This window comes from Atractosteus spatula, chromosome 9 (genome assembly GCF_055471065.1).
Source record: "Atractosteus spatula isolate fAtrSpa1 chromosome 9, fAtrSpa1.hap1, whole genome shotgun sequence".
Taxonomy (NCBI): domain Eukaryota; kingdom Metazoa; phylum Chordata; class Actinopteri; order Semionotiformes; family Lepisosteidae; genus Atractosteus; species Atractosteus spatula.
Window position 1 is genome coordinate 47791166 of NC_142714.1, and position 23790 is coordinate 47814955.

Here is a 23790-nt window from a genome sequence, read left to right on the forward strand (position 1 = left end):
TTCATGTCGCGACATGGGGGCGGGGCATTTTGTCGGGGGTATGTCATATCGCGATATACGGGCTTTATGTCGCGACATGGGCGTGACAGATTTGGTCATATCGCGATAAAGGATCTTTCATGTCGCGACATTGGGGCGGGGCATTTTGTCGGGGTATGTCATATCGCGATATAGGGCCTTTCATGTCGCGACATGTAGGCGGGGCATTTTTGCCGGGGTATGTCATATCGCGATATGCGGGCTTCATGTCGCGCCATGGGCGAGGGGGCGTTTGTCATATCGCGATATATGGACTCTGTGTCGCAACATGGGGGGTGGGCGTTTTGTCGGGGGCACGCCATATCGCGATATATGGACTTAATGTCGTCACAGTGGCGCCATGCCCGTGATGCGCCAGTCGCAATGGGTATTGCGATGTGATTGTGATGCGTGCACTCCTATCGTGACACGCTATCAGAGTCGTGAACGCGCTGTGAATGCCATGACATTCTTTGTCTGCTGTTCTGTTTTGACCTCAGTGCGACTTCCCTTAGATTGATTAGTAATAAGAAATTAATGTATATCCAGCGTGCTCATACAGCACACACGGTTACCCGGGGCTACAGTATTTGGACCAAGAAGAACATCCATCACCTGTGTATCTACATGTTCTCGGAACTTCCGCTGTGACGTTTTGCCCAATCAGAGTGTCGATTCTCACTCTCCACCCAATCGCGGCCCGACCTGTTCGGGGCTTTAGCCAATCACGGGTCTGAGAGCTGTTCAAGCTAGCAGCGCCGGGTGGATCGGCTTGTTTACTGTCAATGAGAATCTATTTTTAAATGCTTTATTTATTTGTAAAATAACTACATCAGCTTATTTTTTTAAGTCTATATTGATTCACAATGTCCCGTACTCTTCTAAATAAAAACATTTTTATTTGCAATATAACTGTCTCCGCTGCTTTCCGTAATGAATACATGGTATTTGAACAAATTTAATCGTGTATTTAAGGTAGGTGAAACACCTTCTGCTTTGTACTTCAAAAATGAATAGAAATGTAAAGTCTATGATCATTATATTATTATGCCCGTGCTTTCAATTTTGTTTTTATTGTTAAAGTATATCGATCCTGAAACTAATACCTAAAAATGTGAATGGGCTCTCGTGTTGTACCAGCGATAATTTGGAAACTGTTGTCGCTTCAACAGTGAAAGGAGTACACAAATACATTTTCGAGAACATGGTTAAAGGTAACCTGGATAATTGCACCCGACTCAGGTTCTATCAGGGAATTACGTTTCTGCTGCTAGGTCATATCCATTTACTGTATTTCTTAACGAATACATTTTATATTGTATCTAAACACTTCTATAGGCCGCTCGGAATTTCTAAATCTTGGAACAATCTAATTTTGACTAATGAAGCTGGGCTCAGCTCAGTTTATATGCAACACCAGTTATGAGGAACTGTACTTTTACATTCATCACATCTAACCATTCTGAGGTATCCAGTTAAGTTCCAACTCTTTTAAATTTGAGGATTTTAGGATAGAGTCTACAGTCTGTCAAATTGCTGGTGTCTAGGAGGGTTTTTTGTCAACTCTGGCCTTAAGCAATGAGCTGAATTAGTTCCTTTGCCTCAAGAATTCTCTCCACAACACCCACAATTCACACAAAATTGGACAGAAATACATCCTTAAAACTGATACTATTATTTATAATATAGTAGAAGTTCATACTATTCTGCACTCTACTATAATATTGGGGGCAAGGTGTCCTCTGGTTGTGAGCCGCCCAGGTATGGCCCGATTCAGAAGAGCTCAAGTGAAAGGGGTTTGTCTTCATGAGTAGCTGTGACAGTGCAAGATGTGTTCAGCGCTGGCAACACTAACAGTGGAGAGCACTTCACATCAGAGCCAGTCTTCACAGGCATCAGGATCAAAGACAAAATCTGTGTACCACTCCACAGTCACACTGTATTTACCACATTAGCTTCATACGATCTGTCTAGGAGTCTCTTCGAAATGTTCTTCTCTTGTGCTTTCAACAATATATGCTGTTGTACAGAAAGGGTAGAATACACGACAACACGTACAGCAATGAAGATGAGGACACCATCGGTTCGGAACCAATAGTTTATTTATAGTTGCACTCTAGATGGTGATGTACCAACAGCCCAGCTGGCACGTAAGATTGAAGACCACACTGCAAGAGACCTAACAGATTGAAGGAAGCACAGCAGCAGTAAATTGGTTTTTAAAAGACATTTTATAGGCCTCACACAGATCTCAGAAGGATATACAATTGTACAGCTCCGTCCTGGCGTGGTATTTAAAGTCTTACCATTTGTTTCGGCTCACATTTGTCAAAAAAGAAAAATAACGATGAAAGATTTAAAAGATTCACAACACTGTGGAAGGGGGTAGAAGAAATCATCAAATGAACCAAAATAACCCTAAAGCATGGCCTGCTTTCAGTCTCTACCCATGGTGATGTTTTTGCTTGATCTAATGTGAGCCCCAGTTAAACGGCACACAAGAGTGAGCTACAATTACCTTTTCTCAGTCTAGGAATCTAACGTTTTGACACTGACCAAAACATACAAGTAAACATCTGTTGTAATTTAGAGGACACTGCTTCTGCAATACAAAGGCCTGTTTTCAATGTGCCCCTAAAGGCAGGCAAACTTTCTTTGGAACTTTTTTGAAAAACTAGATTGTGACTGAACAGAAATCAATGTACCAAAGACAAATGGACCACTTTCTTCCCCCCCCCCATGTCACAAGAGCCGGTTATACAATGTATGAAATCCATAAAATGACTCCTGTAACAAATATCTTTACATTGATTTAACAATAAAAGATAACAAAACAAAATGTTGTAATCCGTGGAATATACCCTTTAGGATGTAGAGCCGTTTGTAGACCCTACCCCTACAGTCACATGGTGAAGCGAAGCAGAAGTAAGCATGACAACAGCACAGATCTTCAATAAAAATTGTAAAAAAATAAGAGCTTAAAAATACTTACCTGGGCCTTTCCTGATAAGAAAAAGAAAAGAGAACAGTAGCCATGCTTCTAGTAAGATGAAGGCTGCCCTTTCCGAAATGAGAAACTGATTTTTGTCCACAATTATACTTGGCTGGAACGGATTGGTTGTTTTTTGCACAAATCTTAGTATATAGGGAAGAAAGAATGATTAATTTGGGGAAATCTTTAATACACATACACACACTCACAAAAAGTTGGCATGTGGTTAAAAAAAGAGCTTTTTTTTCCCAATATTTCCAAATCTGAACCACAACCCATCCCCTCCCCCCAGTTTCACATTAAGACTGAGACATTTCGAGTACAGTGTGTGTACTGGGACTGTGCAGAACAAAATCAAGATCGCGCCTTGCTCGCCAGTTCAGACCAAAGACAGCAAGAGGGCAGGCAGCAGGCCAGATGCTGACCTATAAGGGGTTCCTATGCCCGGAGTGTCAAAAACAGTGACAAAACGTCATCCAGCCAGAGCTGCACAGAAAACAACCACCAAAGGCGACTCATCTACATACTGACTGTACTTCAAAGGGTGTGTGAAACACCTGATGAAAAAAAAGAAAATTAAAAAATGACTTTGTATCCACATTAAAGATGATTTTTTTTTTTACAAATTATTCGTCTTCAACAAAAGCTTTATCATCTTTGCGAGTACATCCTGGTAATTCCCTCCTTCTATTCTTATAAATCCAGAATGTCTGGTTCAAAAAAAAAAAAGAGACAAAACAGAAAAAAAGACTGAAGTCACAATTTGGCGGACAAGGATTCACATATGAATCACTCGATCAGTATAGTTGTACACCCGCTGTTAAAACTGGTGCTTTCTGGTAACACCAAGAAAAAAAACCTCCCTTGTCCAGCAGCCCCCAGGATATGGCAGGATATGAAAAGTCTCAGTTAAGGTGCTGTACAAGACAGACCCCCCCCCAACTCTCAGGAGATCAAGTTCTTTTCTACCAGGAAAGGGGTCACGCAGCAGATGGAAGGCTCCAGCAGAGGGTGAGTCTCTTCCACAAGGAGAGGAGGGTGGTCTGGGAGGGCTGCATTACAAGGCAGAGCAGAGACTGCAGCAGCAGCAGGGTGTACAGGCTGGGCCGGTGCTCGGCTCAGGCGCTCTCGCTGCTCTCCATGGGCTTCAGTTTAAAGAGGTGGTCAGGCTTGCCGCCCGCGGCGTGGTGCTCCCACATCTGCAGGTACAGCTTCTCCAGGTCCATGGTGTACTGCTTGGTGTTGAAGAGTGGGCTACAAATGCGCTGTTTCCACACCTTGGCACGGATCTTCTTCAGGCTGTGGGGTGACAAAGAGTTGAAATCCAAAGAGAAAAGACAGCGCCCAGACAGACATACCCAATGATCTGACTAAACACAACTGACAACTATAAAGATAATGGGGAACATCCTACACTCAGATCTCCAGTATCTGAGTAATAAGAGACAACATAAGTAAAGACCTGGCTTGTAAAGCAAAATTAAATTCTATTGCTTACTGATGCCAAATTTAACTCCCCATCGACATGGAATGTCAAATGAAGTTTTTGCAATTAAGAAATCAAACACTAGCAAAGCTGTATGAAGCGGGTCAAATGCTTGTCACTCCGTTTATGAATGACAATATTGGTGATGTTTCTTACAGGGACTGAAAACCATCAGAAGATCGATTCACTAAAGCATCTGACAGCTAATATTTTGAATGGTGGAAGGCATGTGTGGTAAGCATTTCAGGTGAATGAGAATTAAGACTCACAATTCCATGTCGGTGCCCAGCTTGACAGCTACATCCTCATAGTCCTGGCGGTTTGGGGCAATGAGCTCGGTGCAGCCGAGGCACGTCAGCTGAGAAGCGGCCACACGCGACGCCAGGGTCTCTCCTGCGGGGTGAAGAAAACATCGATTACACAGACTCAAACCAGTCAAAAGCTGGGGAGAGGTAAGGACACCTATAATGCACAACAGAATATGGAACTCTTAACGTCTCTGAGTATCGCCCAAGCAGACTGGCGGCAGAAGTTTTCTCAAAGCTTTGAAACGCCCATGTAACATGCTGTCAGTGTTCATCGAAATACTGCTCACTCTAGAAAGCTCATGGATTTAGCTTCATGTAGCCTTGAAAACTTCTAGTCCTAGTCCTCAAAGACCCCCTCAGCAGCTCCTGACTTCTGCTCAGTATCAGTTTCCTCTGCTCAGGTAGTCTGGTACCCACCCCACCTGGCTCAGGGAAAACTGACAATTTAAGTCATTTTATGGGTAAAGTCTGAAGTGTATCGGTACAAGCTACCTTATAAGGACTAAACAATTGGAAAACCTCCTCTCTGTCTCCTGGATAGTAAGGATAAGCCAAGTCTGTGCTTCTCTTCGTAACCTGCAGCCCTACCTGGCATTGTGACCATGGGAGTGCCCGCCCAGAGAACATCCATGCCAGTTGTGTGCCCATTGCAGAGTGGCGTGTCCAGACACACGTCTGCCAGCTGCCCGCGCCGCACGTGCTCCTCCTTGGGGGCCACGGGTGAGAAGATGATGCGGTTAGCAGGCAGACCCATGTTCTGGGCGTACTGCTGGATGTTGGGTTCGCCCACTGCTGGGAAGCGCAGCAGCCACAGCACACTATTTGGCACTCTCTTCAGGATCTGCGACAGACAGATATATGCAGCTGAGATGCAAGTAACAAAGCACACAAAGCTACCACAGTGTCATCAGCTAACAGAAACATCCACACAAGTTATCAGCACCTGGCATGATGTCCCCATCCTTCTAAACCAGTTTGGGCCATGCATATACAAAGCTTACTCGGTACTAAGCAGAAAACTTTCTTGTAATATTTCTTCTGAATCACAGAGAGATTGCCGATTTCAGCAATACTAAAACTCACATTGGCCCACATCTGTAGGGTGGGAGGGTCGATCTTGTAGAGCTGGTTGAAGTTGCAGTAAACGATGGCATCCTCCGGCAGGCCGTACTGCGAGCGCGTGGTGACGATGATGGTGCGGGGCACCTCCTCACCCGTTGCTGCCTTGTTGTTGATCTGCAGGATAAGCCGGCGAGGAGGTCAGAGAAAGTGGCCAGTAGTGTCACTAATACCAGAGAGAGCGGGTGCTTGAAGAACAGCACCTGTGCAATGCTACTACATGACTACATGATATTGTTATACCTTACTACCAAACGTCTGATTGTCTGGCAACCGCACAGCCAGAAGCCTTTCTACAGACACCAGGGTGACGTGAGAGCCCAACACTTCAGGAGGCTACAGTGGCAGGGTGATAGTAATACACAAGCTTCCAGTCGGTCATTCAGAAAGGAGAACCTCTTTAAATTTGTATGCAGAGTCAGATCACCGCTTCAGTGAAAGATTAGCGTACCTGCAGAGCTAAAGTTCCCGATACATTGACCTTCTCGATTGTAAATATCTGAAAGACAATAATATGTGGTCATACAGCATCAAGGCTGAACCTGAGCCAGTGAGCAGGCTGGTAGAGCACAGGGGACAGGAGGGATGGTCAGACGGTGTTCCTACTGCTGCAGAAATGTTTCTTTTTAAAACAACAGCAACAACTGATTTCAAAGCTGAACTGTACAGTGTGTATGTATGACAGTAGAAGGGGCACAGCACAGTCCATGTGTAGCTCTGCAAGGTGAGGAATGAAGTGAGTAATTCATATTCCATGGTCACATCTTCAAAAGGACAAGGTTGGAGTGCATTTGCACATTAAGTTCTTCTCTTCATTAAACACACTCCATGCTACATGATGTTCAGCGTAGCACTACAAAACTGAACATGCCTGGAGTCCACGTAGATGCAAACCGAGACTACACCAGTAACCAGCAATTTCCGGTAGTAACGGTCAGGCTGCTTTGAAACGAACCTAGGATCAAGTCAACAAAAAAAAAGAGGAATGAAATCTATCAAGTAAAGACCACAGTGTACCCCTTGCTTTGAACAGGGCAAGTTTTTTTAGCACACTCAAGTCATGAACTGCTCCAGGAGGTCATTTGGAAGAAAAAAGGTGACTTCTTAATAATGTCAAATGTTTTCAAAAAGTTCTTCCCATACGTTTTGTTGCAAATGAATGTAAACCCAGTTTTCCCAGCTAGTGCGGGAACAGTAGGACACTGACCCCCCCCCAATAGGGGGTGCTACATCCAGTGTCATACCTGAGTGGTGGCTAGCCCATTGCTGACTGTGAAGCCATTGATGGTGACTTGGATCTGGCCCTGGTTGATCATGTTGATGATGGCCTCGGCTGCAGTATTCATTGGAATGACAGGCATGGAGAGGGCAGAGTTGCTGTCTGTGCTCTCTTGTGCTTCACACTTCAGCTGTAGGGTGGAAGTGAAAGTGAGGGTGAAGGGCCAGAAGTACATCATGGTCATACCAGACTACATTTTATTACTGAAGCTTCCACTCCAGAGGACAAGCTGGATTCTCCAAGAAATACACTATAAAACTTACGTTTAGTAATTGGGAAAATGAGGAAATGAAAATCAAACAGATTTTCCGACAGAACTGAGAGAGCTCAAGTCATTTATGCAAATATGACTTTTATTTAGTTATAGGACTCAAATCAGCAGTAAATTAAAAAAAATCAGTCATGCATTCTGAAATGGGAGCTATTCTTCTCATTTTCAGTGTACTATCCAGTCACGCACTAAATCCTAATTCTACTAAAGTACCACACCACAGAGCACCACACTGGCCAAATCTGAGTTCTCACCTTTACCACCTTCACATCAGGCAGGCTGTCCAGGAAGGCCTTCAGATCAATCCCGTTCAGCACTATGCGGTTGTCAAAGATGTGCCCATTGGACTTGAAGTCAATTACTGCCTTTTTCTGTGAAAATGTGCAACGCAAATAAATCACCCAACGCCAAAGCAATGGAGCCGCAGTATAGACCAGTATCTCACAATTGGGAACTGTTCTAACAATAATCTTCACTCAGAAATTGGTGCATCTTTTTGCATCAAATAATGCTCCATAAGAACAGCACTGAAGAAAACACTAACTCAGTTTTTAAACTAATGTGGATCTGGAACCAGATGCACACAGTTGGTCGGCAGGCAGGACCCATTCTCACCTTGAGATGTGGGAACATGTTGGCGTGGTCTCCAATGAAGAAGGTGTTTGGCATGTAGGCCAGCTTCTCCGAGTACTGCTCTCCCACCTCCAGGGGAGAGGTTTCCTTGTCAGTAATGATGTAATCCATGAAGGGGGCCCCACTGGTTCCAGGGTAGCCCAGCCACATGGACTGTAAAGGAGAAGGAAGAGCAGACAGTCAGGCAGCTGGTTCACAGCAGTGAGAGACGTGCATTGTTTCCGAGAGACAGATACAAACTGTCCTTTACACGTATGCCAATAATAAGGCTCAAGCTCTGCTTCTGTGCTTAAGAACAGTGGATATTTTAGTGTATATTTTAACTCATCCACTTAAAGTCCGAGACCTATGCTCAATACTCTTCTTTCACCTAGCAGATTTGGTTAGGTGATCTTCTACAGAGATACACGCAGAGATATGCTACAACATAACTAAATGAAGAGGTGCGTTGTAGTGGCTGAGGAATGACCGGAGAAGGGAATTTCAGAGCAGACGCATACAACTTTGCGTCTAACCAGGCCAGGGACGGTTAAGGGATTTCTGTTTTTTTCTTAAATTTATGCTAATAACTACTTAACAACTCTTATGCCTGGTGAATGAGTTGCTTGGAATTTTAACCTTACATTTTTAAATTTTAACACCCAGCTCTTTTAATTCTATGCATTTCAAACTAAACCATTTCCAAAATAGCAAAGACAGTGGTGTGGGGGGGCAGAGTGGCCACAACTCCATTATATTTATGCAGTTACTACTTTTCCAGGATAAGTAGCCACTATGACATCCTATAGAGCACAAATGCAACCTGAGCAGCAGTGTGCCGGTTCCCATACCTGGATGGGTGCAGGGCGAAGGGCGAACAGCTCGTTCCGTGCTCCTTTGGTGTAGCCATTCATGTTGACCAGGATGTGAATGCCATCCTGATGGATCCTGTCAGCAGCCTTCCCATTGCAGGGGATCTAGAGGAGAAACAAGAATGAGGGTAACCCAAGAGGCCCCCAGGTACTCTTAAATGTAGAAAACTAAGACACAAACGGACAAAAGAGCCAAAGAACGTACCTGGGACAGGTCTGTGAAGTGGTGAGCTTCAGCCATAACCTTCACCCGGAAGTTTGTGCCATCGTCGGGGCTAAGTGCATAACAGAACACCTGGGAAGAGAGGCAGATGTGGGTTTAGACATGCTGACATGCCAATGCCCCTGACAAGTCTGAAAATATTTACATCTAAATAAACATCCTCAGCTAATCTCTCACCTCAAACTTCTCAGAGTTGTGCATACCAGGGATGGACTGCATAAGGTGAGAGGTAGGATGGTTGCCAAAGTCTGAGCTGACATATCCAACACGCAGGCGCCCCCCACTGGCCTTCAGGTCCTTCGGGTGCTCATAAGCGGGCTTGTGAAGCACATTGATCTGAAGAAGGGAAACGGATTAATAGTTAATACTCAAGATTGAAGAATGAGGATTAAGATTGTTTGATTTCCTCAAATCAATGAATGGGTGTGCAGTACTGGTAGGAATTCATACAGGTCCTTTAAAAGTATGACCTTTAACCTTTTGAGTGCCAATAACCAGGCTGTTCAGCTCATTGAGGCCAAAACTATAGCAAGCAAACTGAAAATTGGGCATCCAGGTACAGGCTAGGGAATAACTGCCTATTGCAGAGGTCGAGATGATGCTTGCTTCACTAATGTCTTCTCAAGGGCAATACCTTGTCGAGACAGAGGTTGCCGTGACGCTCCGCGATGGCCTTGCGGAAGCCGTGGGACAGAGGATACAGCATGCTGTGGTGGGGGTGTACTGACGGCAGACGGTTCTTGTCCAGCTGATCAGCCACAATGCTCACCAGCTTCTTCATCCGCTCATCGTAGTCTGTCCAGTCACACACAATCTGAGAGGGAGGATACAGAGCCATCAGGGAGGCCATTACTAGTCAAGCATATCTGTCAGTCACATCACTACCACGATGTGTGAAGAAATTCGGAGAGGGAAGGTTAGTGTGCCTGTCTAGCAGGGACGTTACCTGCAAGCAGTGAGCCAAGTTGCAGTAAGCATCGGGGAAGTCCGGCTTCAGCTTTAGAGCAGTGCGGTAGGATGCAATTGCTTCTGGAATATTTCCAGAGTCCTAGAGAGAGAGAGAGAGAGAGAGAGAGAAAAATTAACACAAAAGCAAAAAAATCTACAAGACCAACACACCAAACCCCGTTGAGAGAACCCTCACAAGCTGTGATGAGCAGTACCTTGTGGATGGAGGCCAGGTTGCTGTGTGCGTCCGCGAAAGCAGGGTTGATCTGGATAGCTCGTGTGTAGCACTGCAGAGCCCCCTGTACATCCTGCATCTCTTTCAGTGTGTTCCCCATGTTGGAGTATGCGTCAGCAAAGGTAGGGCTGATCCTGAGGGCATAACAGATTCATTTTCAATAACGAGCAGTAATTTATCAATTCCAGCTGAGAGTCAAACAAGGAACCAACCTGCTGAATCAGAACTGAATATCCTGTTTGGATAGGAAAAACATTTTGGATTCTCATTTTCTACTTTTCAAATTAACTTGTTCTATTTGTTCTTTTGCAGCATGCACACTGTTGCGGGTCTCCACTCCAACATTTATTGCATTACAGAAATACACTCGCACTCACAATATGGAACAAGCTTCACATCTCGGATAATCACTGAATGGAATTTATTCAACATTGTGAGAGAAGCTTTTCTGGTGGAGAAAATCTGAAAAGACCAGCAATCTGGGAAGGCTCTGCATCAGCAAGTCAAAGCAATACATGTCTGTCCTCTTACCTGATGGCCTCCTTGTAGTGCATGAGGGCCTCCTGCAGTTTTCCCTGCTGCTGCAGGACACTGGCCAGGTTGGAATGAGCCGCTGCAAATTCTGGGAACACCTGTGAACCACAGAGTTCACAGAGTCAAAACACAATCTCTTCTTTCACACTGCAAATAGAAAGCTAATCAACACAGACTTTACATTGAATACTTCCAAAACAATTTCTCTTTTAAATACCAGTTTCCAATGGATTTTATGGACAGACTGGATTGTCTTCAGTGCACTGTAACTGTGGCGTTTGCTTATGATTTTCAGTTACTTGAAAAGATGCAGTTCTAGTCTCCAAGCGCTATGTTTTACAATTCCCAGCAAGTGCTAATACACAGTCACCAAGTATTTCAGTTTCGTACAAAGAGTCAATGCGCAGACTCACCTCCAGGGCCTTCCTGTAGAGCTGGACAGCCTCCTCGATGCTGCCTTGTTCCCTCTTGATGTTGGCCAGATTGTTGAGGGAGTCTGCATGCGTGGGGCACAGCCTGAGAGCTGTGTTGTAGCACTCCTCTGCCTCCGACACCTGGCTCGCAGAAAGAAAAAAAGACACTGAGGGCACAGAAGTAGTTTTCACCTAGCTGGTGTAAAACAGAGGATCCACTAAAAAATACTAGCAGGGCAGGTCTTAAAACAAAAACAATTCTGCCAGCCATCATTTACTTACAACACTTGACCAGACACCTCAAGAAAATAATGAGGCTTTCTAAAACGCAAGACTGACATCTATGGTTTTCAGGCAACATTCAAAGTTATCAGGCCAAGCTTTGGCAATGGTTTAATTTTAAAGTTGGAACATAATGTCCTTTGGGAACTTCACACTATGATACAAAAACAAATGGAATACAGGTTTCATGTACAGAAAAAAAGGCATGGAGCAGTGTGCACGTACGCTCTCTGTGGATTTCCTTACATTGCCCTTCTCCTTCAGCGCATTAGCAAGGTTGCAGTAGGCATCTGGGAAGTGTGGCTGCAGCTCAATGGCGCGACGGTAGGTGTCGATGGCCAGGTCAATCAGGCCCTGCTCGTAGTACACGCACGCCAGGTTCCCATGCACCACGGCATGGTTGGGGCTCAGGCTCAGCGCGCGCAGGTAGGCCGCCACAGCCCTGCAAGGACAGAGAAACAGCAGCACCATAGCATCAGGGACAGGAACTAAGTTCTCACACCCTAACCACACATAAGCCAAAGCAAGGATGAGCATAAACCACACCGTTCTCCTTTAAAGTACAATAAAAAAATAATGTCAACCCTGCAACGGTACAGAATGCATTTCAACTACCCTTGATTAGCCTGCTCAATGTGACATTAAGCTTGTGGAGAAAAAGATACAGATATCACTGAAAGACGAAGCTAAAAATGCGGTACAGCATATCAAAGGAAGATGATTTTAACTAAAACTAGTAACTAAAGATGATTTGTAGTCAGGAAGAAGAGAATCCTAAAGAAATTAAGAACAACCCCTCTGTCATACTAACATAAAGCAAACTGTCATCACAATTATTAAATGCAGACTGTCAGCTTACTCTCTTCTATCTCTCCAAAGGACCACAGTGACAGAATTCATTTAATCCAGCTACCAAAATCTAGGACCAGGCAGGGGAGATGCATCCAACTTACAACTTCTGAGAAGGTCAACGAGCATTACCTGTCAAAGATACGAGCCTCTTTCAGCACGTTGCCCAAGTTAATATAAGCATCCAGGAAATTGGGATCCAGAGTGACAGCCTGAAACAGAACACAGACATGACGACCTGACCGGGACCAGGCAGGACTCCACACACAGAGCACATGGCCACTAATACACTGTTCAGATAAAAGAATAAAGGGAACTATAAAAAAAGAAAAAGTACATTGAGAGTAAGAACTTTATATGTCCAGTTATAAATGCAAATATTTAAAAGTCAGCATGTCAACATGTTCACTTGTCAGGCATGACAATAAAAACAAACGTGTAGTTAATCACTCATCTACCCAACCACCTAACCAGTTTTATCTTTATAGCAACATTGCTGCCCTCTTCAGGTTAAGTCATGAACTCGCTGGAGGCTGGAGGCCCGATTTAAAATGTAAACGAAAAAACGACAAAGGAAATATTTGTCGACAAATTTTTGACTGACGGCTGTATTGAATAATCGTTTCAGCCCTACTTCACAGTCACACATATAAGTAGTAGACTTCAGATCGATACTTTAGTGAAAACAAAACACTGTCCAGTTCCAACACAAGTACTGCTCACCTTCTCAAAGTGGTGAATGGCCAGCCAGATCTCCCCCTGGGCATTGAACACGCAGCCCAGATTACTCCAAGCCACCGCAAAGTTGGGCTGAGTTTCTATGGCTTTCAGGTAACAGGCCTTGAAAGGGTTAACAATGAAATCAGGAGAGGAAGAGGAAGAGGGGAGCAGGGAATTGGGGACGTGGGGGGTTGGAGGAGGAGGAGGAGGAGGGGGTAAGGAAGATTTATAAAAATAAATGAAAAACAAACGCAAAAAAAAAAACAAAGATTGAATAAAAAAAGGAAGAAAGAAAAAAAAGGGCAGAGAAAATAACCGTTAGTGTTCATTCTCGACAAAGCCAAAAAGTGAGTCTGCAGTATAGGCTAGCATGCGCAAGTGTCACTGCCGCGCTAAGCCGCTTGCTTTTTCCCTGCGCTGCGCGGATCCAACCCACACCCACACACAGACTGCCATTCTTCAGTTATGGAGCGAGCTCAGTCAAGCGCTCGCCGAGTCCCGTGCAAGAAGGCCAGTCCCTGTTCCGACACAGAAGAGCTCTCCTTCACCCCTGCACACCGCGATGTACACATGGACGTCAGGATACCGGGAAGCAGATGTCAATTTAAAACCTTAATTACAACAACACATTTTGGATTCGTGCTGGCGACTACATTTTAAGCCTCATTTTAACTTCCTTTACGGTGTCTTCAGGCCAGTCCTTCCTTAACATGGCAGATCGGCTTCACGATTCCTAAGCAGAGAAAGGGGGTTGCCTGGATGGGCCTAGATAGTCCCACAACCTCAAATGCCACGTGCTGTGTGCGGATGAAGGTCCCTGTAATGCATGCGCAAAAAACCCACGCTGGCGCTGCTCTCTGCTGCTGTCGCTCGCTGCGCCGACCACACCAAGAGTCGTCCCGCTGGCGCCAACTCTGGCTCTGCGCGCAGACCGCAGACCGGGACCGGGCACCCCAAACCAGCTAGGCACACGCTCTGCGCCCCTCCAGCTCGGACGGGATGGGAATGGACAGAGCCAGTCAAAGAGCTCTAGTGTGGGACAATCTTATAAAACGAAGCAGTACGCTCAGGGGCTCCCTGACGGTGTCTAAAGGCAAGAGAGGCCAATTGCTTTCCCGTGCTTGCGTGGAGAGGCCACTCGGTGACACGCTGGTGGGGGCCGGCACGGGCAGTCTGCAGCTGCCGGGCCGAGAGTCTCGCGGAGGCGCGCGTTGCCACAAGGGGGGGTCGCTGCGCAGCCTATGCGCTACTGCAGACTCACGGCGCATCACCTGGCCAGCAGAACGCTGCAAGTCCAAATCAAGAAGAATAAATCCAAAAATAAAAAGGAAAAAAATAATTAACGAGCAGGAGAGTTAGAAGGTTCTTACTTTTTCTTCAATACTACTTAGAACTAAAGCCAATTCATCTTTTATTTCACATGAGAGAAATGTGGCTAAAGCTATGTATTGAAATAAAAGCACATTACTGTTTTTTTGCTCTGTTTTTGCTCTTGGCTTGTAAGTTACTTGGTTTCAAATGGAAGCCACAAGACAGAAGAACTCAGGCATGGAGTGTTGTGCGTTTCTTTTGGTGGCAGTTACAAACCCGTTACCATATTTTTCGACTTTGTCGGGGGCGGCCGCGGCTGGAAGAGGAGGTGAGGACTGATGCTGCCCTAGCGTTCCTTTCCGCGAGGCACCTACGCAGGAATAGTCACCCACCTGAAACCTTCTAAATAACAATATCAGTGGTAAAAACCAAAAGAGACAAAATAAGAAAACAAGAGCGTTAGTAAAAGTCTGCAAACAGTACATTCTCTTTTTATGGAAACAAACAACAAAAAAAAAACACTGAAGCCACTAGCCTAATTCCACAAGAACAAAAAAAAAATCAGCCTGTTTTTAGTTTCCAATCATGCAGGTTAAGTTTGGTTTTCAATTTTTGGGGGGAATGGGGGCGATGCTCAGAAAGGACCATGAGAGAAGAAAGGCTTTTGTTTGTTCTGAATTTAAATTCTACATAACAAAAAAACCTGAATGTGCTGACTTGGTTGGTCTGAAAATAGAAGGGGGGCTAACTGGCTTGATCTTCACCAAATGAACTGATCACAGGTAATTAGAAATAATAATCATCATGGACTGGGAAAGAAAAAGAAAAAAATTAAAAATCATTCTTTTTTGTTTTGTTTTTTAGCTTTTGTGCTTTATACCTCGCTCTTTTTCCTGTCCTGCTTTCCTGAATCCTGGCCAATGGATAGAAAAAAAATCTTGCATTTAATTTCTGTATCTAGAAGCCTCCACAGCTCTGAAATAAAGAGGTCAACGCTTGTGCTGCGCGCGCGTTCTCTCTTACTATCCCAGCGACTGCAGCGTGCAGTGGAGTGCCAAGTGCGAGCTGTGTGCCTGGCACAGCAGGAGGCCACAGCCTGGAAACCTAGATGAAAGGGATGGGTCTGACTGAGATCTCCAGTTCAGACTGGCAGCCTTACTCTTTCCACACCAACATACAGGCCAGCAGCTCTATAAACTGTGGCCGTGTTCCCAACAGAGGGAGGTGAAGAGGCAGTGCTGGTGTGGAGGGCTGGGGAAACGGGGCTGGAAGGGGGGAATCTCTGGGCAGTTCAGGCCTGGCTGAGCCAGAGGGCTAGCCCTGACCAGCGCATGGCTGGTGCTGCCAGGCAGACAGCTCTTCGCGCGCAGGCACTCCACGGGTCCTAAGCGAGCGCGCGGGGTTTAGAGCGACAGAGCAGGGGGGGCCGGCAGCACCCTCGCACTCTTCCCCCGCTCTTCCCCCCTCAGGCACGGAATAAGATGGCTTGTAACCAGCAAGAGGAGCAACACAGCAGCCGACTCCAGCGGCTCAGTCCTACAGCCAATCCAACAGCCGCTGCAGAGTCACGCAGCTGTTCCCACACCATTTCATAAAGAAAGGGGCAAAGGGGGAAACAAAAGAGTGGTACAGTTTTTTTTACGTGAAAGGGTGGGTTAGAAGCCATCTTATTTCTTTTATGGCAAATATCACTAACTTCATCAGTCCATTTATATTCTCAAGACCGAGCCAGCATTATCCCTCCGGAAGAAATGAACACAGTCAAGCCTGATGCTAAATTTTGGGTTTGGAAATATTTAGTTTTCAGATTCAGCCTTTCTTCCTGCTTGGAAAGGCACTGACGAGAGTAGTCAAGCCAGGGTGAAGCAACAGATACTAGTCTGAAAGAGGGAAGGGGAGTTTGAGGAACAGGAGGGAAGCACCTATTCTGTACTTCTTCGAATAATAAAAAAATCTGGTGGTTGATTTTCTTTAGGGGAAGGGAAAACTAGAGAAGGAAAAAAAAGTGAAAAGGCACCACACACCAGCCTTATTATAAAGCCCACTTACAAAAAAAGGGAACGAGCAAACTAACCCATTTAAGGAAGTTCCACTTGTTTGTTAAAGAAAAGGCAGAGGGCGAAGGGGGGTGGCTTCTCTCAACTTCTCCCTAAGCACTGGCCAGGATTATGAGAGAGACCGAGAGGTGACCTGCCCTGCTGGGCCTGGGTCTCAGCTCATGGCTGCCCAGCCACGGCTAACCCAGCCTAAGTGGAGCTGTAAAGGGTGGAGGCCGCTGGGAAGACCGAGTGTAGCAAAGGACTACAACAGAGCACCCCCTGCAAAACTGCACTCCTGAGAGACAGACAGAGACAAAGTGGGGAGAGAGCGAAGGAGGTGCTGCCTACACACCCTCCACAGAGGTGAGGACGGAAAACAAAATGGCAGGGACCAGGCTGAGAATGTTTGACTACAACCGAAAAATAAAATTAAAACAAAAAAAAAAGAAAGTGACCACGCCTTGACCAGAAAAACCTACCTTAGCCTCTTCAAGACGCCCTAGGGCTTTAAGCAGATTCCCCAGGTCGCTACGTACACAATAGAGATCCTGAAATACAAAATGCACAGTGGGTCACACAAGGCAATTCGATACCTCAAAACCGTAACAGATAAAGCCGTCACTTCATTTCCCAGATGAATGCACTTTCCATTTCATACTCGATCTCAGACACAACGCCATGCACCTATCAACATAACAGACTGCAGTCAACTGTGTTAACCGTCAGTGTTTCTGAGGGTTATGAATACTTGTATCGCATCCTCTTGTAGTCTTCTGTACTCAAGACTAAAAAGATTCAGTTCTTGCAGCCTGTCCCAATTCCTCAAGATCAGCTGTATCTTTTTTAGAACATGGCGACCAAAATAGTACACAATTTTAAAACACACTAGTAATGCCTCATTTAACATAACAAGCGTCCCAATTCTACTATAAAGCTTTATATTCTTTGCTTCCCCACACACCTGTCTAGGAGATGTAAATGGATTGATGTCCGCACTAACCCAAGTCATTTTCTTAAACAGCCTCATCTAGTGAACTTTCCCCTTTTAGCATGTGAACGATATACAAAACCCTGTACTTGCACACATTAAATTCCAACTGCCAAGTGTTTATACAAGTACAACTATACCAGAATAGAGATCATTGATATGAAAGAGCAATGGTCCCTGTGGTACTCCACTAACCGCCCCAATCTGAGCAAATGCACCCTTTACCTCTACGGTTTTATTGCCCAATTCTAAATCCAGGCAGATGCATTTCTATGAAAAAGTACCTTAGAAAACTAACCAGTACTCATTTTTTGTTAATGTAAATATTTTTTTTCACCCATCGATACGGCTTGGTTTCTTGGAGCATTCAAGGTGACATGCACCACAGCAGCAGGGTCCACCTGGGAACTGAACCCACAACCCTCCACGCAAGAAGCCCAGACTTGTAACCACAGCTCTACACCGTTACCCCTCTACCAGCGAGAACGCCACTTCAAGAGTGCAGAAAAAGAGCCCGTGCTTGAAGTGCTAGCCCACTCACCGGGTTGTACTGCAGGGCGGACACATAAGCCTGCACAGCTCCCTCCATGTCCCCTGCAGCCACCAGGGCAGCGGCCAGGTTGATGTATCCATCGATGAAGTCCGGCTTCAGCCTCAGCGCGTGGCGGTAGTGTTCAATGGCCTCCTGCAGCTGCCCGCGCTCCTTGTACACGTTGCCCAGGTTGGAGTAGGCCTCTGCCAGCATGGGGTTCTGCTTGATGGCCAGTGTGCTGAAATGAGCCGACCTGGGGACAAGAGAGAACGGAGGGGAGGAAAGGGAGAGTACTCAAGACTTCAGCTCAAACAGAGTGAGACCCTAACAACACAGCTTTTCATAGTAACAGTCTAAACACCAATACAAAAATGCCATGAAAGGACAACATATCTGTAGTATTCTACCCCTCAATTTCTTAAATGTGCTCTCCAACTTTGGACAGATTACTTGCTTCACATTTATGAAACTTTCCCATTCTACATGTGTGCTAATGATAAACCATTCACTTCCAGCATCACTGTTCAAAGAGTCGACAATGTTCAACATGACCCCGACCTCCTATACCACAAAAGGCTCAGTATTAAGAGACCAAGCAAGACTGCCCCAGAAACACTGCTCCCGCCAGACTAAGGGATTTTAAAATGATATTAGTAGGAAGCCAAGGAATGGAGAGGTTAAAGGTTAAGCAAGAAAAAAAAATTAACAGATCACATTGAAAATAAGCACGAAAAGCCCTGAAAAGGAGATAAAAAACACCTTAACCAGCTGTACAGACAAAGAAAGCAAAGGCCAGTGAGAAAGCTGAAAGACTTTTTAAAAAAAGGACAAAGAGGGAGCAACCGCTATCAGATGCTGTAAACAAAGGTACATAAAAATGGAAGCATGACAGCATAAAGAATTCAGTGGACTAAGGGACCATGTGTAGCAGTAGAGCTGTGAAATCCAGAGCACAGTCAGCAGCAGAGTTCAGCTCCCAGTGTACAGAGAGAAGCCAATCTAACCCCCCCATTTCATGATGATGCTGAGGCTCAAACTCTTTCCAAAGCTTGCTGACGAATCGGCAATATATAGAGTCCATAACTCTGCTATAAACCAGCATGTCAGTCAATACAATGTTCAATTTATAACAAAAATGAAACATCTAGAGCCCGATTCTGGCTTAATACCAGCCTGCAGGTTGTGAAACTTGGATGACCCCACTGGAAAGCACCAGGGGTCTGTTTTGATTCCATACGGAGCAGCGCAGCTCCAGTACAGCAGTGCACTTGAGTGTAGGGTTGTCAAATCCTGGTCCTGGAGGGCCAGTGCATCTGCACACGTTTTTATTCTAACTCGGCCCGTTAACGAGATAAAACCATGGTTAAGGTGTCCCACCAGCCCCCCAGGACCAGAACTGGACAGGTGCCGTCCCGTGCTCCTCCCAGCCCGCGCTGGGGCCCCTGCCCTTACCTATCCAGCCGGCGGCACTGGAAGTGGATTGAGGAGAGCAGCAGGAGCACGCCGGTGTTGTCCGGCTCCTGCCGCCACAGCTGCATGCAGTGGCGCTCGGCCGCCTCGAAGTCACCGGACTGGTACTCCCGGTGCGCCAGCTCTGCCAACCCTTGGAAGGAAAGCATACGTTTTGTCGGTTCTGGAGCAGAGTCACCAACACAACCCAGGGAGGGGGGGGGGGGAGGGGAAAACAACACGTTAGAACAAATGGAAAAAAAAAATCAAACATGAAAACAAAGAATCTAAAAAAAAACCCAAAAGGTTAAATGTAGAACATGTACACATTCAGTAAAACAGGGTGTTAAAACTTAAAATGAGGATGAAATGTTCTGAAACATAGAACAGCACTGATCTGGACAACTTTAATGTTATCCAATGTCTTACCTGCACAGCTCTATCATGCTCAAACACATTTTGCCAAGTTGGAACAATTCATGAAACTACCCAACTTTTTTTTTTTTTTACATCAAGGCTGTTTTATGGCACAATTTTATGTTGTTGCCTTGAAAAAGTACTAATGGAGCTGAAAATCAAATTTGGTTTCCATTAAACCTCATTCTTCTTCACAAACTGTACACAGCACTTCAATCAGTAGTAAATGTTAATATGAGAAGCAAAACACACTCCCCAGAAAATGTTTAACGGTTGCCAATTTAACAGGTTTTGTCAAATTACCTTAAATGCTGTTAGCACTATACCACCTTGTCATCTTACAGCCTGGATCAACTTTAATACATTACATCAGAGATTTGCACATATTAACAAAATAAGGTTGAGAATAAAATGACCCAAAAATGAGAATGGAAATATATTATGTATACCGATAATGAAATGATGGCAATACAGTGAACAAATGATATTGACAACAGAGGATAAGCACACAGAAAAAGCCCTTTGCTACTGTGGTATATGGAGTTTACACAGATGGCGAGCGAATCCTTGTTTGCTCTATTCAGTACAAGCCAGATGGACTGCAGTCCGCACCCTTGCAGAACCTAAACAGCTCAGGAATACATGGTATTACTCAGTCATACAGAGTGCATACTTTGTAATTCACTAGAACAGCTGCTGCACTGAACTCAACACGGGTAATTACGTAATTAATTCATTATCTGGGACAATAGATGCACACCAACAGGTACCAGAGGGATATGAACATGAACAGGTCATTTTAAGTAAATTCTGAAAACTGAATGAGAAACCACCTAACTTGTGCAGTCTACATGAATATAAAAGAATTCTTCATCTTTCCAATATAGTAGTGTGATTTAATTTACTCGTTAGCTATTAAACATTACTTCAGTAGCTGTACAAAAGACGTACACCTCCACTAACGTTATACAGTACAGGACTCCCAGAATCACACTATGCTATAGCGCTCAGTGCATAGCGCCTACTCTGAGCGTGATACACTTTCAAATGCCCTCTGATGTGACCTAATACTATAAAAAACGAAATCTGGGTGTTTCATTCCACCTCTTAATTACCTAAATCAACTATTTAGACCCAATTAAGTGCTGGAGATTTAAAGAGATCTAGAGAAGATGAGCCACACCAGCACTTCAGGGAAGATCCAACCTGGATGATTTAACGTGCGTATAATACCCGAGACAAAGGACGATTTGGAGGGACGTCTCGCTACTTTAAGCACCTTTTAATTAAAAAAAAACAACAAGACGCTCGGAACCAGGGAAAAAGTCACACGCTTCTGCGCTATGCAAGCTCGGCAAGTTACTAGAAGGTTCCTGGTTTGTCTAACCCGCCAAAACGTTATGTTAAGCGAACTCGTGGGTGAAAAGGGCCGGGTCAACTGGGCTGCCGGACGCGAGGTGCACGGTGCCCACAGCAGATTAACGACAAGCTGGCCCTCTCCAAGCTTGCCCTGGCGTGTCTCCACGCTTCTTCGTATCGTGTGGTTCTGCAACAGCGCAGAGGCCGCAGTCCAGCGAGCTGACCGGCAGAGATGACGTCAGCGCTCCGTTTGCAGGTACTCGCATACACAAGCGAGGTAGCCAGCTAGTTAAACAAGCAGGCCTCTCCGGGTTTTTTTTTTACTGATGGTTCTGGCCATACTGTTTTAGTAAGGTTAAAAGCCGCTGTACTGCAATGCTTTTTAGAAATACAAATACCACAGTTTCAAGTGGACTTTATTATGACTGCATTCATTTTTTTCCCCCTAAACTCCTATACGACCTATATAAGAGGGCTGTGCGGGTCAGAATCATTTTCACTGTTTTGTGCATCTCGCAATGAAGCTGAAATGTCCAATTACAAAATGTGGCCCCTGTTCTGGTTTCATTGACATCCATTCTCGTATCAATACCCCCCGGTTACGGGAGTGGTATATTACTAGTTTGTAAATTTAATCCCTATACAAGTCGTATTTAAAATGGATTCGAAAACAAAGCAACTGCTTCATGTCCAAAAAATTATTCCATCTCGTCTTTTACCTACTCTCTAGTCGTGTGGGGCTAGTTTAGGAGAAGACTAAACTAAACTTTACTGTTAATTCGATCTCAAGTTAATATTTAATTGAGCAAGCAAACAACAGAAGCCGTATTTACCTGTGCTGTCAGCCACGTTTCCAACTGAAGTCGCCATCTTCACAAGTCTTTTGGAATCGGAACAAAAATCGCTGTTAAAAATGCTTTGGATTTTAGTTTCTTCTCAAAAAAAATATTTTAAAATGTACGACCCGTGCCGCGAATTCGCCGTGCGTATCGATCAGTAATGCCGGTGAGCTCGTCAACTACAAACCTAAAATAACACACGTTGACTCAGTCAAATGTTTGATATCTCTTCCTGGTTTAAAAAAATAAATATCGAGCTTTCGATTTTTTTAATCTGACTGATCGCAATTTTTAAAAGGTGCTCTTTTATATTTGTAAACTTCTTTGCATAGACCAACAACCGCGTCGACAACAAAGCGGCTGTTCTAAATCCCGAAATGGCGGCTGCGACCGGGACTACTTCAACTGGTACAAATAGACCCCCTACGGAGGACCCACAGAAAAAACGAGACAGCGGGACAACGGGAGGCAACGTCGAGCCTTAAATGACTAACGCTGCGTAATAAAAGATGTTTGTGGGAGGGGAACGAGAAGTTTCTCTCGGAATGAAGCGGATGGAAAAATTCCCCCTTCGCGGATGTGTCAATACCAGAGACCGCTGTGTCTAGGAACTAGGCAGGGCTGTGTACCGATGCGCGGCAGCAATGCGGCAATGGGTGGGCCAGCCGGCACGTGGGGAGCCACAAAGCCGTATCTCGTGCTGAACAGGATATGCTAATTGGGTTTTATGGAACTGTTCTCAAGTCTAAATAAATATACATACTGGGCGGAGATCTCAAATGATGTCTTCTTCCAGAAAATCACGCAATAAATTCTCAAGTGTTTTTTTTTTTGGCAGCAATGTCAATTCATAATAAAAAGGCCCAGGGCAACGCTTTCGAGATGTCGAAAAATATGCCAGTATATGTCTATTTTTTTCGATTGAATCCTGTATTTAGTTCTGTACATAAACTTCACAAATACAGCGAGGACCAACCGAAGGGGCTTTCAGCGTTCAAAGCAAAGAATTCCTCACACCCGAAGAAGGCTCCACAGCCGAAACGTTGTTTTCTTTCGTCTCTTTTCAGCACAGGAATAAACCTTTACCTGTTCCTTTGCAGAACGGGTGCCATACTGGGAGAGAGGAAGGAGTAAATGTTGGGTTGTAGCGAAACGAATTACAACAGAATTGTGTCCTAATGTACATCCAGCAACCACTATCTCGGTTGTGTCTTGTTAGGACAAGTAGTGTTCGAGTTCGTCTTCGGACGATTTCACTTTTAACACGTTCACAACCCGCTACACCGGGACAGAGCCGCAGTAGATGCTGTTGTGGTGTTACAGACAAGCCCGTCTAGTGAAATCTTCCTTTTAAATATCAAGGCTTTGATTCCCAATGCATTATTGATCAAATAACTGTCTTTATTTAATAAGGATGGTCTTCTCTTGCTCCGGGGCTTAAAATCACAAAACCAGCTTCCAGGTTCCTCTTTCAATCTGCACTTGCGTCTCTGAGCCGCAAAGCGTGCCTATGGCGCCCCCTGGCGGGTGAGACTGTCTACACACCCTACTCGTGATGTGTGGGATACCTTTTATTTTTATTGCCGACTTCATTTCAAAGCTTAACAGCAGTTACAATTTGGACAAGGCGATGTGCCGGAAAAATGTAAGTATCTACGCAAACACATGGAGATGAGACAAGTTCTACCTCCCAAC

General features: G+C 44.9%; 1 protein-coding gene across 10 annotated transcripts; it reads right to left on the bottom strand.

Annotated features, from left to right (window-relative positions):
* Nucleotides 1-2230: 2230 nt before the first annotated feature.
* Nucleotides 2231-22487, bottom strand: LOC148828686 (UDP-N-acetylglucosamine--peptide N-acetylglucosaminyltransferase 110 kDa subunit). Of its 10 annotated transcripts, none has more exons than XM_088924458.1 (23): nucleotides 22090-22487; nucleotides 19484-19664; nucleotides 18041-18284; nucleotides 16991-17059; nucleotides 13165-13281; nucleotides 12574-12653; nucleotides 11839-12034; nucleotides 11311-11451; nucleotides 10895-10995; nucleotides 10344-10497; nucleotides 10127-10228; nucleotides 9815-9994; nucleotides 9358-9516; nucleotides 9163-9252; nucleotides 8937-9062; nucleotides 8089-8259; nucleotides 7728-7844; nucleotides 7168-7332; nucleotides 6375-6422; nucleotides 5888-6040; nucleotides 5393-5645; nucleotides 4766-4889; nucleotides 2231-4309 (listed from the first exon to the last, which is right to left on the bottom strand). In XM_088924458.1, the coding sequence occupies exons 1-23, from the start codon at nucleotides 22124-22126 to the stop codon at nucleotides 4129-4131; spliced, it is 3189 nt and encodes a 1062-aa protein (XP_088780584.1). In that variant the 5' UTR covers nucleotides 22127-22487; the 3' UTR covers nucleotides 2231-4128. The 10 variants fall into 10 exon arrangements, with proteins under 10 accessions (XP_088780584.1, XP_088780583.1, XP_088780588.1 ...); XM_088924457.1 differs by having other exon boundaries at nucleotides 11818-12034; XM_088924462.1 differs by having other exon boundaries at nucleotides 19484-19634; nucleotides 22090-22483.
* Nucleotides 22488-23790: the final 1303 nt, after the last annotated feature.

Bases quoted from the DNA above. Each gene is read 5' to 3' on its own strand.
- LOC148828686 (XM_088924457.1), bottom strand. From the start codon at position 22,126: ATGGCGACTTCAGTTGGAAACGTGGCTGACAGCACAG. The intron at 10,498-10,894 runs GTAAGAGGACAG...TTATGCCCTCAG, and splicing joins CACTACAAGGAGGCCATCAG to GATCAGCCCTACCTTTGCTG. The intron at 4,890-5,392 runs GTAGGGCTGCAG...TTCACCCCGCAG, and splicing joins TCCCATGGTCACAATGCCAG to GAGAGACCCTGGCGTCGCGT.